The sequence below is a fragment of the Pectinophora gossypiella genome, chromosome 11 (genome assembly GCF_024362695.1).
Source record: "Pectinophora gossypiella chromosome 11, ilPecGoss1.1, whole genome shotgun sequence".
NCBI classification, from domain to species: domain Eukaryota; kingdom Metazoa; phylum Arthropoda; class Insecta; order Lepidoptera; family Gelechiidae; genus Pectinophora; species Pectinophora gossypiella.
The window spans coordinates 3,445,495-3,458,683 of NC_065414.1; the positions used below are offsets into that span (position 1 = coordinate 3,445,495).

Consider the following 13,189-nt stretch of genomic DNA (forward strand, 5'->3'; position numbering starts at 1 on the left):
AGTTATAAATAGTTATCTTTCTTATACTGAATAGGCTTTTCTTGATATTGTAATAAAATTGTAATGAATTCAAATTCAAAAATATCTTTATTCAGTAGGTAACATAGTTACACTTTGAATCGTCAATTTTTACATAACGAACGTCTCATCCGCCTAAAACTACTGCAGCTTCTCACAACCTTAATCAAAATGGATTGCGAATTCGAGTTCAGAAGGGTTACAAAGGCCACATTGAAGCAGTTCATCTAAGAAAGCAATATTACTATTTGTCAATTTGTTGACATTACGTAATTACTTTTAGATGCGCAAATGTCACATTGCAATATTGCTTTTCAGATGAATTGTTTCTATATATTTTTTTTTGACGCGACTTATTTTAGATTTTGCATTGCATTAACTACTTGGCCGGACCAATGGGGAGCGCTTAGGGCTCTTATCCGATAGTTTCTATACGACCTTTTTAACCCTTTTTAGGGCTGAACTACATAATTAAATACAACATTGCGCTTAGGACATCAACCTCGAGTTATACCCAAACATTTTCCATCGTCATTCCCCCGCTATTATTTCCTTGTTCCAAAACACCATTACACTTCTGCCGCTACATAAATATTTCAAATCCTTGTTAATACAGAAAGGGATTTTTCTCTGTTCTTTATTATTCTGTATTATTCGGCGATAATTAAGAGTTTGTTTTCGTTTGCACCCGCTTTACGGACGACGTAGACGGATATTGTGGTGAGGATAAATGAATGCTGTCGTTGTTAAATGGTGCAGTATACTCCATAGCCAGGTTGATAGAGGAAAGACCTGCGCCTAACTCTGGGACGTACGTATATATAAGCTGTTTATATTTTTTCATGTTAACCTCATGGCCGAGATTTCGAGACACAATAGTTAAACAATGGGATTTGGATTTTAAAAGGACATTCGGTCTTACGACTCCAATGCACCTTTGCTGTTAGGAAAGATTTTGTCTTATTATCAAGAACTTACATTGTTTTATCGGTCGTTATATTCAGTTTAGTTGATTTTATAATTTGAGGATAATTCTTATTAATACGCTTAAATACAATGCCAGTCATGCGGCCGCTACTGTCGCTCTCGCATTGGACTTTACAGCCATTTTATAAGCTGCCACAGAAACGCTGTTTGAATCATCTGATAAAGATGTAAAGGCCTGAGATGATGACGCTTAAATAGGTACCTAGAAATCGGTTGGAACAAAAATCTGTTGTTATATTTATGTACCTAAATAACCAACCATTACAAAAAAACGCTACTTATTTTTTTTTTTTTTTTATAGCTAAAAATAATTGTTATAATGAAAATTACAATGGTTGTACTTAAAAATACAAGGATGTGATTCGCTGTCCCCTAAACTAGGTAAAAACCTGTATCTTAGGGGTCAGTGAGTCTGGCAAAGCGTTGGAGTAATGTACAGACCAGAGTTATGTTAATCCATATGCGCAGTGGAAAACAGTGAATAATAATAATAAAAAAGAAATAATAAAAGAAAATGTGTGTGTGTGTGTGTGTATCTGTGTGTGTGTGTGTGTGTGTGTGTGTGTGTGTGTGTGTGTGTGCGTTGGGTGGGTGTATGTGCACGTGTGTGTGAGCGTTACTGTGTGTGTTTGTGGGTATGTGTATGAGGGTGTATGTATAAGAGTGTGATGCAATTGACAGCAATCGCCTAGCCCTACGATTGAAAAAATCTTGGGTTCGGGTGTATAAAGTCCACTAGAGATTACTGACATTTACACCAAAAGGACAGGTTCTCACACTAACGTAACTAGTGGTAGGCTCAGTTGTTCGGAATAATCTTTTCTGTATCTTCATAGTTTAACTTTAATAGCCAACTTTTTAATTTAGTTTTCACCTCAAATTTATTTAGATGCACAATGTCCAGTAGGTTATTAACATTGTTGTAGATAATAGAACTAGATATAATGAAGTGACGCGATGAGAAAGATGTTTTATGACGTGGGACACGGCAGACATGTTTTGTTCTTCTTTTTGAAGGGTCCGGTAGTGGAACCTCAGAATGTTTACGTAAGACTGTTCTGAGCACAAAGAGCTGTCTCACAGTTAGGACTTTAGAAATAGAATATAGATTTTCAGTGGGAAATCTGAAGTGTTTAAAATTAATGACTTTAAGCACAGCTCTCTGTGCTCTTTCAATCTTGATTACATTCAATCTTGATACTTTCATATTTTCATAGTACACCTTTAAATATTGTCATATATGCGTCTATCTTTCTTTTTTCATTTATATTTCTGTCATAATATCATATATATCGTGATGTCATAATATACATCGTGAGGAACCCCGGATTCCCGAGAAATGCATTTTCGGAGGTATGTGATCTAACCCGTTTTGGGCTGGTTTATCCTTCGCAGGTTGGAAGGTCAAGCATCGCTTCTGTAAAAATACCGGACCTGTCAAATCTGCAGGTTAAGTAAGCGGACCCTGTGAAAAACGAGATAATGCTAGGGAGGTAATGATGAACAGAAAACCTATGTTGTGGAAGTTTTGGAGGAGTTCTACCCAATCTTCAAATTAATAGAAAGTGTCACCAGATTAGCAGTCACTTCTGTGAAAAATTACTTAAGTAGACTTCATGATGTACAGAATACGCGATAAGAAGACGATATTCACACTCACCTCGTTATCTTTATCGGCATCTTTGATATGCTGTGCGATAAACCTGACGCTCTGCAGGGCGGCAGCCACTTCTGGTGACAAGTGACGAGGCAGCATGTTCTCTGACTCCGTAACTGTGTGATAAATAAAAAAAATCTTTAGTCATTTAATAGACACATAATACACAATAGTGCTGTAACAAGACAAACTGTTTAGCGTTGGGCTCACCATCTGGAGGTTCCGTGTTCAAATCCCGGTGGAGACATATCACAAAAATCACTTTGTGATGCTTAGTTTTGTTAGGACATTACTGGCTGATCACCTGATCGTCCGAAAATAAGATGATCCATGCTTCGAAGCCCCAAATAGTAATAAAAATAATAATAATGTGGCGATTTAACAATCCCACATGAAAAATATGGAATTCTAATATTTGATTAAGCTGTTGGTCCCGATTACTACTTATTGATATAAGTACGTAGTCGTTACATGAGCCATGTCAGGGGCCCTTGTCGGCTCAATAGTAGTTACCCTGACAGGGTTGATAAGGTTGGTACTCCACCTCACAACCCACATGTTATAAGAAGGAGAAGACATCTGCCACGTAATTACCTGAGGGTCTCTGATGAGCTCCAGCGCCGGACAGCATGTCATCTTCAGGAGCTGGTGACTTGCGGTAGTCACCATCACCGTTCTTGGAGTCGCCAAACGCATCAGTCAGACTGTCCCGGCTACAACAACATAACAATAAAAATATTTATTTATTTATTTGTACACAATAGAACACAGAAAGAAACATACAAAGAAGACAGACAGTACAGGTAAGTATGGCCTAGACACAGAAAGAAAACTTAGATTTACTTAAAACTTAACAAGGAAGACTGTATAATGCTAAAGGCTGATACGTGTTGTGAGTATGATGTCGGGACAAACCCTTTCGAAGTTTAACGACGTTATTTTCCCAGTTCCCACATTGAGAACGTCCCCAGCAGTAAAACGCAAGTTTTTTATTATGTAACCTTTAGTTAAATAAGATCTGAATACAAAAAATAACAATTTGAAAAAAAATAGCAGCCAGTCGACGGGGAAGAAGCAAATACTCCTATCTTACATTTTTAGGCAAATCGACTTTTTGATGTAGTTCGTTGCGAAATATAATTTTACGTTGGCTGGCAAGATCTCCGTTGTATATTTCCTACTTTTAGGGTGATTTTCGATGAATAGAAATAGCTCTTATAATAAAGATTTTATATGGTGCAATATTTTTTATAAAAATATCGCCTTTCTACAGAAATAAATAACTCCTATCTCATGTTTTAATCGATAATAGCTCCTATCTTCCGAATCAAGCATGAGTCTTTTTATTTAATGGAAGATGATGGAGGTTGATGGATGAAGATGGGCAATGGGCATGGCACGAATGTGTCTTTGTTTCAAAAATAAGAGATGATGGACCCAAGATCTACTTTATGGGGTGATTCGATCACTGACACTTTGCAATATTAAATTATTTTTTTCCTAAGTGTGTAGCTCGAAAACGGGCGAAATATCAAAAAAATATTATATTAACAAATTTGTAGACAATTTAATGTTCTTTAAATTAATATAAAAGTTATTTTCTCTAGGACGCATCGTTTTTGAGATATCAGCGAAAAACTCAAAATTGGTATCTCTGACCTACACCCATTCCGCAACACAAAACATTTTTTTAAAGACAGTTGTTAATAAAAATTGTTTGACAAGTTAATTATTTGATATTGGATAACTGGGTTATTTATAATTATCTTTTTGTCAAAAAAAATTCCCACAGTTTTAATTTTGGAGAGAAATTTAGAATAAAAAGTGAGAAGTAAATCGAACGACCAATACCATACAAAAATATCGATATTTTATATTTTTGTATGGTTTGGTAAACATTAAGTTACGGAAATGACACCATGTAAACGTGGGAATTTTTACTATGTTAACTCCATAAATATGGACACATTCAGGAATGTGCTCCGGAACACATTCCTGAAGAAAAATCATAGGATTCCTCCCACATACTCTACAACCCCTTTATTGACCGGGCTATTGATAATGATTTTAATAAGTACCTACTTGTTGATCACAGTTGATTATTGACTTAATAAATATATAATTCGTACTATATTGATATTTTTTTTAAATACCAATTAAAAAACGAAGGTGCCTACTTTATCATGATCAATAAATAATTTGTTAAACCTTGTTTAAGATCAAAGTTTATTTTCATTCAAAATGCTAAGCGTAGCACTTTCTTTAAAAAAGCTGTCGTTTCAGTATTTTTTTAAAACATACGATTATTTGTTATTATATTGCATGCTTTATAATAGTTTACAGTTAAATATTTACTAGTTAAATGTTGCGGCATTGCTTTATAATATCTCCTAACTTGAACATAATTTGAAATTCATTCGAAGCAATTCATCCTATCTTACAAAATCATGTATAATTTACGTTAGTTTTATAGTTATTGTTTTTTTAATTATTAATAGGTTTTTGAAGCTACAGTGAATAGTTTACAAAGAGAAATAAGTCAAACAATAGGAATTTGAAGGATTAATTGCAAGTGGAAAAACCGTCTAACGTCAAAACTTTCGACCCAACACAGAAACCAATAGGCTCTAACTTACATTAACTTTAATTCCTCTATATATACAAAATTAATATTAGTTTAAAAAAATGTCTCTTGAAATAACAAAACTACCTTCAGAACATGACGTCGCGCTATAATTATTAACAAAAATGTTATTCAGTTTTTTCCTCCTCCTGTAAAGTTAGGTCTGTGTAAGATAGGAGTATTTGCTTCTTCCCCGTCGCAGTGTTCTTACTATTAAAAAGTTTTTACAATGGGAACATTCCGACTTTGGGAACATTCCTGGGAACGGCACGTTATAATAATAATATTTGTAACAATAAATGTATAAATAAAAAAATACATATAATAAGATGCAGGTTCTTCCGAATCGAGTATGCTTTCAGTATTTTTAGTTCTGTACTAATAATTGACGAACATGGAAATTAGCATTCATTTGTAATCGGATACGCGATGATCACCGGGGGGAAAATAGAAGCTGTAAGAAATTATAATCACTATCACAGAACAGATAAAATCGAGGTTTGCTTTGATTATTTTGAAAAATGACGCGGCGATCCTCGAAATGACGCGGCGAAAGCCGATCTTATCTGCAGGATCTAGATGACAACGGCATGAATTATATCGAGAGCTTCTACCAATAAACGCAGCAAATGCAATCTACATAGATATAAGTCGAACCGCTATTGGTTGAAGTCCACGATATAATTCGCACCGCGCGCGGCGTTTCTGCCGTGCAGACTCAGCTGTTGTGAAGAATTATCACTATCATAGAACAGACCCTTATCTGTTCTGTACGTACCTTACATTACGTGTTACCTTACCTTATCCTACAGAGATAAAGTCGGTTTTCGTAGCGTAATGTCGAGTATTGCATACTGTGTAACAATTAGTATAATTCAATTTGGAAGAATCCAGATATGCTTTCTGCTTAAGGACTATACTTGTTGTTGACGTCCTAAACGACTCTGATGCAAACTTATGGGTAATAAAAATAAGACTTCTCTTTTAAGCTGCTTTTGAACCCATAAATGCCGTGTTCCAATGGAGTATCACGAACAAACTCTCCTTCAATTTGAACAAGTGCTGCACCATGTCTTTTTCTCGAGCTCGTTGCCCCGTACTTGCGAATTATATGTTGGGTTCACAGCTGCTTACACGTGTTGAAAAGGTGAAGGATTTGGGAGTGCTATTTGATAACAACTTAACTTTCCGTGACCACATGAACGAAGTGGCGGCTGACAGCTATCGCAGGTTAGGTTTTGTGTTGCGTAATGCACGTGATTTTCATGATCCCCGTGGTCATCAACCTAATTTACTCTGCCCTGGTCAGGAGTAAGTTGGAATCAACTTCTGCGATATGGAACCCTCATGAGAAGTCCTATATTCTTCTCCTGGAAAAGGTACAGAAAGCCTTTCTCCGATTCCTATATAAAAAAAAGTATGGGTACTATCCCTTCTTGTACCCAACAAATTTTTTATTGGGAATGCTCGGGCACAACTCCTTAGAGACGAGGCGGAACTGCGAACTTATGAGCACAGTGTGTCGCATTCTTCGCGGCGGTATTGATTGCCCTGAACTGGTGGAGCACTCGTGTAGGCTGTTCGTTCCGGACAATTACAAGAGAGCACGCAGCCACCAGCTGTTGGCTGTGCCGCGTGCGCGCACTGTGTCTCACGCGAATTCACCTCTCATGCGTGCTTTGCGTCTCCTCTCCGCAATGTTGGAATCGACACCACATTGTGATGTGTTCGCTGACAGATGGTGGAGTGTATGGAGAGAGTATTTGGCTTTTTGCGAGAAGATTTGTTAATGATTTACTGTTTTGTTTTTTTTTACATTATTATTTTAATTTTTTTTTTTTTTGTGTGATAGTTTACCTTTTAATTTTGATGTTGTAATTTTTTATTGTTTTTCATGTTCATAGTCTTATTTTTCTTTTTGTTTCTTATTTCATTCATTGTTTATTTTTTGTTATATTAGTTTTTATATTGTCTTTTTTTCTCGTCATACAGCGCATTGGATTACACTGTAATGTTGTATGTACCTTTATAAATAAATAAATAAATAAATAAATAAATATTATCGTAAAAGGTAAACTAAACGATTCAGTCCGATTTTATCTGAGCAGACTAAATTTTTATATGTATGGGTAGTAAAGTAACCAGTAACCTGAGATCATAACAATATAATATGGCTATGATAAAGTCTACCAGACATCAATACTAAGATATCTTCTATCGGCTCAATCCACTTAAGATAGTGATGAATAAGTGTGGGGTAATGAAATAACTCGGATATTTTTTAAATGTCTTTACTCCTTTTTATACACACACACCTTATATTAAAACCGAAATCATCCCTCCCGTCAGACATCGCACCAAAGACTCCCCTTTCTTACTTTTTAAAAACTCACTACGTCCCATTCATTAACCATCCTCCTTTCATACCATAAACAATCAAATTCCCATTCATTATCCTTACATAGTATTCTTACTTTCCTACATAAGTATCATAAAAATCATCACCAACAATAGGGTAACTTAGGTGAGCTATTTCTGTCAATCATAATCGAAAAGAGGGTAGTTACACCTACAATTCCTTCGCAATGACATCCATTCGCTTGGCGTCAGTCACCCCGTGACCACTGTCGCTGCGACGCGTCCCAAATATCGAATATAATAAAGTACTTTTTTTTACCTTATTTACTATTTAATCAAGTCTCACCGCGTCAAAAGTAGTGCGGCACGCTGAGAGGTGAGGATATGGTATCCCGACGTGCCGGCAGAGTAGGGGAATGATTGGTGATAAAGTAGAAGCAACAGCAAGCAGTAGTAGTATAGTTTATTAAAAACACTTCACAAACTTAGTAACATAGTCACAAAAATAATAGTTCACAATATACACATTTCACAAAGGAGGGCACTGAGGAGGGTTTCAGAGGGCACGGCCCTAAACAGTATAATATTACACTTGTTGTTTATATGAAGGTCAGGGATGCAGTGAGTCAAAAGTGAGTAAAATGAAAGGAAATGCGAATGGAATGGAATGAGAATTTCGTAATTTAAAATAATGACGGTCCGAACAAAAGGCCAGTATGTGCAGAGTTTGTACTCTGCTACAGTAGTTTACTACATAATCGATATCTTCTTTAGTCATTAACTATTTTTTTTTTGTTCCAACCTATTCCCTCCAATTTGCATTCATTTATCAAGAGCATATCCGCTTTGACGCTATAAAACAGTATTTTGCACGAACATATATCATGCTGTGGACGCGTGGTTAGCTCTCGACCGCAATGCAGAAATAATACGGCCGGCAGGGTAAGGGTGTAGAGCAGTATCCCAAACCACGGGCGTGATTGTTTAGTAGACCACGAGGGAACCTAAACTACACCGATCGATCGGACAACAGACGGAAATATTTAAAAACACGCATTTTAAACACGCTTGAATAAACAAGACATCACTAAAAGTCGTCGCCCACAGGGATTTTTGCAGCTATGCAATCGCGTGCGCGTTTCGGGAATGCTACTGTAGCAGAGTACAAACTCGGCACATACTGGCCTTTCTTTCTGACTATCAATCATTTTAAATTACGAAATTCTCATTCCATTCCGCATTTCCTTACATTTTACACTGACTCATTGCATCCTCGACCTTCATAAGAACAACATAAAGATATTATACTGTTTAGCTCTCACCGTGCTCTCTAATTCTGGATTTGTTTTTGAAATGTTATTAATAAACTATATATATTCCTGTACTGTTAACTCTCGCCGTGCTCTCTAATTCTGGATTTGTTTGTGAAGTGTTATTAATAATCTGTAATATTCCTGTTTGCTGCTTGCCTCTAATTTATCATCATTGTCACCAATCATTCCTCTACTCTGCGGGCGCGTCGGGATACTATCCTCACCACCCAGCGTACCGCACTACTAACGCTTTAGTCCCATAATGCGATACAAACGCGCTACAGCATCGCGACTGTAGCGATGCAAACGCGCGACAGACGACATCGGGGAAAGAATGGAAGGAGGTTGGCACGTGAGTGGAGAACCGCGTTACTGGATCACGTTTTCATCGCAACTAAATCGTGGTTATGTGAACGAGGGCACACAGCTAGTGAACGCAACGCGACTGTATCGATGCAAACGCGCGACTGTATTGCTACTGCATCGCTGCAAAAAGACACCGTAGGCTTGGACCCTAAGTAACTAAATACTTGTCGCAAAGAAACCTGAGCATCACTAATAGGTTAGGTCCTTTTCTTTTTAAAACAATCCCCAATTTTGAAGTGTTTCTTAGGTGGATCGCGAGCCAATAAACTTTGGAAACCACTAGTGTAAAGGGATGCTTTTAAGCTACCTACTCATACATACGAATGGTACGAAGCTATTTCCGTGCCCTGATTACTTTATGGGAACATATTATTTTACACTTTCCTTTGTTGAAGTGTTTGGTAAACCTTATAAGTTATGCGGGGAACAGGGCGTGCTAAAAATCCATTAAAGGGTCACATCATGTCTTACGCAATGTACGGTCAGTGCCATAACATGAAAAAATATAATAAATAAATAAATAAATTTATTTCCAAAAAAAATAACTGTTACAATGAAGTTTACAATGGTCGTACTTAAAATACAAGGATGTGATTCGCTGTTCCCTAAAGTAGGTAAAAACCTGTATCTTAGAGGTCAGTGAGTCTGTCATGAACAAATACGTACAACAATTCAACAGTTGTATATTTAGTATCTTACCTACTGACTCTCAAATGCAAATTCAAAAATATATAATTTATTCAGTAACATAGCCTACGCTTTGAATCGTCATTTTTACATAACGAACGTATCATCTGCCTAATAGTTCTACAGCCTGTCACAACCTGTATAGCCAGGGAAAAGAAGCGGCAAGAAAAAACAATTTAGTAATTTGGTTGCTTAATACCACCCAGGCAATTAATCCCATGCATCTTCTAGATAATCAGATAATCACTAATTTAACAACAACCTTAATAATTCCTTTTTACAAAGTTTTTGTTTTATTACTGTCTTAAAACTGTTCAAATATAAATTCTGAATGTCAATGGGAATCTTATACTCTACTAAGTATCTCATCAACCAATAAACCTGAACCTGTCCTACATAACCTAGATTAGTATTTTATAATTTATCTTTAACCCAGCGATATCATATTCTATTAGGAATTCCACTGGGTCAAAGCTAAACTACTTACCTATAAAGCGCTAATGGAATTTTAAATGTCTTCTTTTTCTATCGTGTGGATTGTGAGGTGGATTACCAACCCCATCAACCGTGGTGTCAGGGATATTACTGAGCCGCCATTGGCCCCTGACATGACTCATGTAACCTCTACATACTTACATCAGTAAGTAATAACCGGGACCAACGGCTTAACGTGCCTTCCGAAGCACGGATCATCTTACTTTTTGGACAATCAGGTGATCAGCCTTTAATGTCCTAACCTAACTAGGGATCACAAAATGATTTTTGTGATATTAGTTATTTTGAATACAATACAATACAATACAAATACACTTTATTGCACCAAACTAAAAATAAATAATTACAAAAAGTCTCTTAATTAAGTACATGGCAAATGGCAAAATGGTGATTTGAATATGAATAAATTAAAAATAAAAAGTCGTCCGTAAAGAGTTTGATGATGCCTATGATGATTTATTCGCCGCTTAGGTCCCCGGGTCCAAATACCTGTGTCCCCGATGCAAACCCGCCCTTGTCACTTAATTATTATATTAATAGGCATATTATTTTTTCCATTATCTTCGGACGCCATTAACGTAAGTGGCTGAAAATTGTCTCCTGTCAGCTTATGAGACTGAGGTTTACTTAAAATATTTTTTTTCAAAAATATCATTCCAATTTTAACAGTGCCAATAAAAACCCATATTAAATTTAATGACAGTGATTAACAGGATTTCGTACGTTAATTGCAAAATTATTCTTTCGATTTGGACGTCTATCATTTGCATTTTAATAAATTGGTATCGTTATAAAGAAAAATGTGTTCAATTGCTTATCCTAAAGCTCAAGACGTCTATTAAGTTACTGTGTTATGATTCTGTCCAACCCTAAAGAAGAAAACACGCATTTCTAAAATTACCAACTTGGAATCTATTGGATATCAAAGATTACACCACAGCTATCGAAATTCGATCACTAAATTGCTAATTAACAAATGCCCTTTTAAACTGACTTCATAACCACTTTGAAGTGTCAAAGCATTTTAAATATAGAATGATCTTCATCAGAATTCAATGTTTACAAAATGGTACAGATAATAACAAGATAATTATCAATACCTGAAGTCAAAGGGTGTCGTTTCTTAATTACGAGGACAGCCAATCAATATTCAAATGTAATTTAGGAGGGGATGATACCAGAACTTTGAGGGAAACCACATTTTGATTAGAGAGTGCCCGGGTCTTGATTAAATGAGATCCTCAATCATATTTTGCTAAACGTAAAAATATATTGAATTCCTTCTTCTATCGTGTGGGTTATGAGGTGGATTACCAGCCTCATCAACCCTGATGTGGTTATTATTGAGCCGCCAAAAGCCCCTGAGACGGCTCATGTAACGACTACTTACATCAGTAAGTAGTAACCGAGACCAACGGCTTAACGAGCCTTCCGAAGTACGGATCATCTTACTGTTGGACAATCAGGTGATCATCCTGTAATTTACTAACCCAACTAGGGATCACAAAGTGATTTTTGTGATATATCCCCACCGGGATTCGAACCCGGGGCCTCAGGATAGTGAAACCAACGCTCAAACCACTGGAGCACGGAGGCCGTTATTATATATCGTATATTTCCGTTAGATTCATAGAATGTGTTTAGTTATATAAAGGTTTGGGTACCCCCGCACTAGAAAATTAAAACTCACAAGAAAAGATGGAAAAATTCTCATGGCATGTAATGAAAAGTCACTGTGGTCCTGTGGTTAACCGGCTTGCTTCTCATATATGTTTTTGTAAACTACTTTATTTTATAATTAAATATTATTATGTATTCATTTAAGTTGTATTTGTGGGAGACACGGCTTCCGTGCCTCACTTAGCAGGGTCCACAGAATACCAGCGTCGTGGCTCGCGCCGCGGCTTATGCTGAGTGAGGCCCTTTTATAAAGGACACCACCACCATCGTTGACCAATCCATACACTCGATTGTTTGAGTTTCTCGTGTATGTTGGTGTTTTTTTTTTGTTTTTTTTTTATGTGTTTGATTGTAAGTTATGTGTTACTCCGTGTTTTTTATTGTATATTTGTTGTTTGTTTTATATTTGTTGCTGTGGTGTCCCTTTATAATAAACGTTTCTTTCTTTCTTTCTCGAACGAGGAGTACCGGTTCGAACCCCGATACCTAACTTGCACCAATGAGTTATTAATTTTTACTAGCACAATTGTCTCGACCGTTATAGACGGCGACACGGCTCACCACCTATCACGTTGGTCTAACAGAGCGCTTGGTGAGGACTGTATCAAAGATAAATTATAAAATACCTATCTAGAAATAGAAGCCAATCTAAGATGATCAATAATCAATCTCATTTTAGTTTTCGACTTATTTTCGAATTTTATTTATGAATTAAGTAATAATGGGTATGATGTTTTAATGCTTTTATTCATGACGTCACAGCCTCACAGTATTTCCATACAAACTCCAAAGAGGACATAAATTTTGACGTTTCGTAAAAAGTATCTCATTTGGCTAGGTTGTCAAATAGCCTGTTGGGATGCAATCGTGAGCTTATATCAATGGATTGACTACGGGATTCTCTTAAAATGTATAAATGTTTTTGTCATAATTTTAATTATCATAATCCTTTTTGCATAACGTTTTTTTAGCATAATAACAACATCAAACACATCCATAATAACA

At 36.3% G+C, this 13,189-nt stretch overlaps 1 protein-coding gene across 1 annotated transcript in view; it reads right to left on the reverse strand.

Moving 5' to 3' along the window:
* Positions 1-13,189, reverse strand: part of LOC126370681 (acetylcholine receptor subunit beta-like 2) — a 57,932-nt gene that overhangs the window by 24,835 nt on the left and 19,908 nt on the right. Inside the window, exons 9-10 of the mRNA XM_050015679.1 lie at positions 3,257-3,375; positions 2,666-2,778 (exon numbers count right to left, since the gene is read on the reverse strand). Coding sequence (XP_049871636.1) covers positions 2,666-2,778; positions 3,257-3,375 — 232 coding nt within the window. The remainder of the gene's footprint in view (positions 1-2,665; positions 2,779-3,256; positions 3,376-13,189) is intronic.